The 6,000-nt window shown below is 39.8% G+C and overlaps 2 protein-coding genes across 3 annotated transcripts in view; one reads left to right on the top strand and one right to left on the bottom strand.

Moving 5' to 3' along the window:
* The window catches only part of poc1a (POC1 centriolar protein A), a 42,636-nt gene extending 38,453 nt beyond the window's left edge, over window positions 1–4,183 (bottom strand). For both annotated transcript variants that reach the window (XM_068594237.1, XM_068594236.1), the window contains exons 1-5: window positions 4,011–4,183; window positions 1,262–1,346; window positions 946–1,117; window positions 555–734; window positions 256–363 (exon numbers count right to left, since the gene is read on the bottom strand). In XM_068594237.1, coding sequence (XP_068450338.1) covers window positions 256–363; window positions 555–734; window positions 946–1,117; window positions 1,262–1,346; window positions 4,011–4,025 — 560 coding nt within the window. In that variant the 5' untranslated portion in view covers window positions 4,026–4,183. The remainder of the gene's footprint in view (window positions 1–255; window positions 364–554; window positions 735–945; window positions 1,118–1,261; window positions 1,347–4,010) is intronic.
* b9d2 (B9 domain containing 2) lies at window positions 2,314–3,176 on the top strand. Its single transcript, XM_068594920.1, has one exon. The coding sequence runs from the start codon at window positions 2,549–2,551 to the stop codon at window positions 3,074–3,076; it is 528 nt and encodes a 175-aa protein (XP_068451021.1). The 5' UTR covers window positions 2,314–2,548; the 3' UTR covers window positions 3,077–3,176.
* Window positions 4,184–6,000: the final 1,817 nt, after the last annotated feature.

Here is a 6,000-nt window from a genome sequence, read left to right on the forward strand (position 1 = left end):
TAGACTGACCACATTGTTGAACCTGTAGCCTTTTTCAGTTGTTGCTGAAACAACAGTGTACATGTAATAAAACAATAATAAGAACAATAAATAAATAAAATATTAATTACACTCAGTAAATAACCCTCTAAAATCTCAATATTTACAAAAAATATCAGAATAAACATTGACCAAAATAACAGAATAATTTGGTTTACTCAGTGCATAGGTCACAACATTTCTTATCCACATTTTTTTTTGGTTTCAATTGCTCACCCAGCGTGTTCATAGAAAGAATGAATACACTCTCTGCTATTCTTGTCCCACAGCTTTATAGTCCTATCATCACTGGACGACACGATCAAACGATCATCTGGAGAAAATCTGCAAAGAAATTGATTGAAAATTCTAGATAAAAAACTGTCCGATATCTTTGTCTTCAGCTATAGTTTTTACAAGTGACATGTATTCATCAAAGTTGTATGACAATGAAATATATTGAATCTATGCATATGTACATAAAACAAACAATATAAATATCTTATGAAAACTATGCATGTGTGTGTGCATCGTACTTGGCACAGCGGACCCAGTTGATGTGCTGGTTGAGAGAGAAGAGAAACTTTTGCCTGTGGACGGTCCACACTTTGATGGTCTTGTCGTCAGAGGCTGTGACCAGATTCTGTCCATCACCAGAAAAGTTAACGCTGCGCACAGTGGCAGTGTGAGCCTTGAAAGCTGTTGACTCAGCCTTCCTGTACACACCCACAAAGACCAAGAAAACAAAAACAAGTGGGTGCTTCTTCTGTGTTGGCAAAAGCAGAAGATTCAGTACAATTGTCTGGTTTTGTCACTTTTATGAGTCAGCATTATTGTTTTTTTGTGAAAGCTTTCTAGTGCAATATGATATCAATCAGATGATAGAGTTGCAATCAAAAACAAAAGGTGAAATACTTCTAAACTCACATGCTGGGCACCCATAGACGAACAGTCTTGTCTCTGGAGGCAGAAGCCACCAGGTGGCCGGAGGGAGAGAACTGAACCGAAGTGACAGCGTCTTTGTGTCCATCAAAACGATACGCTCGCATCTGAGGTTTCATGTTCCAGATCATCACACAGGAGTCCATAGAGCCTGTGGCTGGTAGAGGAGGGAGGACAGGAGCGTGAACTGAGGCCATTGTGTAGAAAACATACCAAACAATAATCACATAAAAAGAAAACAGCAAGCAGATGACTCAAATGATTTGGTCACAGACAAAGAGTAAAATGAAGTAGCAGTTACCGATCTGTTTCATGCTGCAGCTGAAGTCCACACTTGTAACATTGTCCCTGTGACCCTTGAAATGTCTTTCTAGAGTTGGATCCGACTGAATGGAGAACAGAAAGACAGGTTGTGGCAGCCACATATTAAAAGCGTGTGAGCACTTCGTATTTCTCATTAACATTCGATAGTCATGGCAAAATATGTAACACAATCAAGTTGAATCTGTGTGGGTGTGTGACTTGATTTGGATACTTAGGCAAACAATCACATTATTGTCATCCATAGCTTGAAATCGATTACATTTTCTGCAATGTGTTAAGAGTTTGTACAGCCAAATCTACTCGGTATTTAATACAGCTTGTAGGCAATACAAGCAAGGCACCATTTTAGCCAATAAAATATAGACAATTATAACAATTAAACAATGAAAACGCAACTAAGAATTTAGCTCAATGCATTATGTCGCCAAAAGTAGGAAAGTGCTTTTTCAGTCAAACACATGGCTTTTTACTTAAAGCATGTGCTTTGTGTAAAAAGCTTCCATATCTGATAGTTCATTACTAAACTAAAGAAATTAAGATACAACTTTGTTTTAATCCAGAGGGAAATTGTAATGCTTGATGAGTTTGATTGCTGCAGCAGTGAGAAAGGATTACTTGTGCCATTCTGTGGTGTATCATAAATTGCAAGAGAGAGAGAGAGAGAGAGAGAGAGAGAGAGAGAGAGAGAGAGAGAGAGAGAGAGAGAGAGAGAGAGAGAGAGAGAGAGAGAGAGAGAGAGAGAGAGAGAGAGAGAGAGAGAGAGAGAGAGAGAGAGAGAGAGAGAGAGAGAGAGAGAGAGAGAGAGAGAAAGAGAGAGAGAGGAGAATTACTGCCATGGGGTGGCGCTGTTTCAACTGTCACTTGTTTCTAGACTCCAAAGTCTGTTTAAATCCTTCTTGTCTGCCCGCTGCTTGTCCTGCTAGGCATCCGTTACATTTGTGTCAACGCAATGAATTAGCTATAGTCAGATTAGCTATATATCTGTTATGTAGTAGCGAAAAAAGCATTGAAAATGCTGGACTGTATGTGTCTAAATACCATTCAGCAACGCTTAATCTGTTTACATTGTAACAGGAAGTGCTGCCTGAGAAACTGCGATCAGGGAATAAATACAAGGAAGTGCAGGAGGCTTAGTTACCAAGGAGATGAGAGCTGTGGCGCTAGTCCCTGCTAGCTGTTAAACTAGCGCTAAAACTCGGACTCGATATCCCGAGAAAGGGCCCTCGGTGCTGGACATATTTGTGTGTGCGGTCACATTGGCAACATGGCAGAGCTCCACATTATAGGCCAGATCGTTGGAGCCACTGGGTTCCCGCAGAGCAGTCTATTTTGCAAATGGGGAGTCCACACGGGAGGAGCATGGCGTCTTCTGGCCGGGCTGAAAGAGGGTCAGACCCAGGTGGATGTCCCCCAAACGGGAGACGTGGCGTACTGGAGTCACCCGATCGATCTGCACTACGCGACCAAGGGTCTCCACGGCTGGCCGAAGCTGCACCTTCAGGTGTGGCACCAGGACTCTTTCGGGCGCTGCCAGCTGTACGGTTACGGGTACTGCCACGTCCCGTCCAGCCCGGGACATCACCGGATACACTGCGTGACTTGGAGGCCACTCGGCTCCTGGCAAGAGCAGCTGGCGCAAATGTTTGTCGGCGGAGGACCGCAGCTCCGCAGCCCGGACCTCGTGTACAGCGGGGCGGACAGATACCGACTGCACACCGAGGCCATGGGGACCGTGGAGCTGGAGCTCGGCATCGTCATGAGACACTTTGACAAATATGGTGTCGAGAGCTAACGCTGTGAAATACAGCAAGACTTTGGGGAGTTGTGATGAATTTTATATTGTGCAGATGGAGGTCTTTTATGTTTTTATTAAAGTTTGTCATTTTTCTAAATTGCGGTTGTTTTTTTTTACTTTATATATTTACTTATAGATCGATGGATACTTTTTTTTTTTATCACCAAGGGAAAATTAGTTTGTCACAGAAACAGTAAATTACATAGAAGACACAAAAAATATCAGGTATGCAAAATACTCCATATATACAATTAAAGTATAGCTTAGGGAAAATTAAACACAAGTGCAAAAATTCAAAGTATGCGCAGTGTATATAAGTATGTACAGTCTCTATCTACACACCACAAGCGGTGAAAGGGCTATTGATGTTCATGTTGAGTCAATTGACAGGATCTGGCCACAGGTGACTTGTTATAAAGTCTAATAGCAGTGGGCAAATGTACTCCTGTATCGGTCCATGTAACGCTAGATATGTAAATACACGTATTTGTTGATACACCCTCATCTACTCTTGCTCAATGTTAGAATTAGCTGTGGTTGAAGTAACTGGATGGAGAGTAACAAGATAATTCTCAACTATGGATCATAATGATCTTCATCCTATATTGTTAACAAGAATGGTATTCACATGCATTTATAACATTCATTACATTATAATATTCAAATTGGACCATAAGTATATTGATCACAGAGCCCAATGTCTGAAATGACTTGACGACACATTTCACCCAAGCATCATCACAACGGAGATACAAATACCGTCGTTTGGGATTGAGCATCGTCACAAATTCATATTTGGGTAAATTACCTGCAAAAGATAAGTTCCCATATCTACATACAAACTCTACTCAATCTCTCAAACTCTACTATCGACTTTTCGCAGTAAACAGCGAGTGTGAAGCTACCTTAAGCTAACTTAACGTGCACTCACCAGGGAAGAAGTCATCTTTCCTCATAAAGCGACGACGTAAGGAGACGAACAACCGGTGAACCCGACTACTTACTACCGAAATGTGACTATAGACTACTTCTCTAAGACAAAACCCCAAAGTGCTGCTAGCTATTGGTAGTCTCACGTTAGCTCACAGCTGTATTAGCCGGTAGTTGCTGACAACAACAAGATTCAGTTTACGCGCCGGGATTGGGCGCTGAGCGTGCAGTCAGATTTCTTAAAGGGAAAGTTTCAAAGTTACCGTTTATACCGTGTATGTGTAAAAGTAAAACTTTGACGTCTGAGACGTGCTATTGTAGAATTATAAGGAATCTGAGCAATTAACCGATTTTAATGACATTAATCCGAGTAGATATTCGACTGAAAACTTTCATTTTTAGTTGTAGTGACGTCTCAACACCGCTAGGTGGCAACAGTGTAGCACCGTTAGAAATCTACCATTCAGGTGGCTGTATCAGGGAAGTGGACCATTGAGTTGTATAACATTTTTATGCTTTAAGTCCTTCAACATCTATGAACATTGTCTTGAATTGACATTGTCTTCAATTGACAGAAGGTTTTTTATGCAATAAGATAATATATGATGTGCTTTAGCTATCAGCCAGACTGAAATTGATCCAAATTTGTACAAGGACATATTGTAGAAACACATTTGAAGCACTTCAATTCCATTTTATTCCAATGTATACTTCCACACCACTAAATATCTTCAAAAAATATTGGACCTTTTTACTCTAATACTTTTATTGGACAACCATATAGTAGTTTTTTTTAACATATGATGCACATTATGTAGTTAAAAATGGCTTGCCCTAGCACAGCTACAACATTAAAATGCTTCTTATGTATTAATGCGTCAATAATACAACACTGCTTCATAATGTGCACTATTTTGACAGTGCACATCTTCTTTACGTTCACTTTGGTATAATTGTATGCATAACTAATGCTTGTAATGGTGGATTTTTGAAGTGTACAGTAAATGATAAAGTAAAATATTCTGACTCTTTCCTCCACCACTGCTGTCAGCCAAACTGCTCTGAAAAATATATTCTGAGAGCAGGTCTCTGTCCTCAAGATAATGGTAATATAACAAAACCCACCGTAAGGCCCTTATTCAGGCAGTTCAAAAAAGAATGTGCTTTAGTGGTGTGTATTCCCAAATGTTTAACTAACTAGCACAACCCGGATGGCACTTGTCTGCTCTTTCTAAAGCCTTGTGCATCAACTATACAAGGGTATATTGCGTTGGCGCCATAGTTAACCTCACTGAATAATGGTCAAATCAGGCCACTTTATCTAAATTGTAATATTGTTTGATTTATTTGATATGGCCATTAGAGAATGACATGTCATGTTTAAACATGTCATAACACAGAATGAAATAGGCACTCTGTATGCTGGTGGAAAGACGAAACAAAAACTGATTTAAGTATTGTAGTGTGTTGTTTCAAGGATAATTCAGTTATTATATTGTGCAATCTGTTGTCCTATTCAATGTCATCACAAACCCTTTCATGAAGTAAATCCCTTGCGGACCATTTCAAGTGGATGGTTGCTGTGTCACCTGGCCAACATTTCATACCACAAATACTTTCATAGGTTCCCTTTGTTACCTCATCGGACTGGTTATAATGAACTTGTTGACGCATATAGTCATGTTTCTGTTTTAGGATGTATTCCCATAAACTGGCTGCTCTTTACCTGATAACTAGTTATCTACAAAGTAAATTAAATATTCAAAGAAGTTCAACATTTGCTTGGGGATACATGTAATGCTTTTACCAGATGCTGTTATCCAAATGTATTTTCAAAACCTACTAAACCTTTTCAGATCAGTCTTTTGTTTAGCTTAATTTTCTCTTTTTTTAATTATATTTACTTTCTTTTACAAACCACATTGCGCGCGAGTCAAAGCCAAGCCAGTTTGTTGCATACTGAAGATGGAAATTTGTATTTAACACAGTAG

Source organism: Clinocottus analis, unplaced genomic scaffold, assembly GCF_023055335.1.
Source record: "Clinocottus analis isolate CAN_PGR_092001 unplaced genomic scaffold, fCliAna1.0.p SCAF_3, whole genome shotgun sequence".
Classification (NCBI taxonomy): Eukaryota; Metazoa; Chordata; class Actinopteri; order Perciformes; family Cottidae; genus Clinocottus; species Clinocottus analis.

What these genes read in the sequence shown, in the direction of transcription:
- b9d2 (XM_068594920.1), top strand. Translation starts at nt 2,549, where the DNA reads ATGGCAGAGCTCCACATTATAGGCCAGATCGTTGGAGCCACTGGGTTC.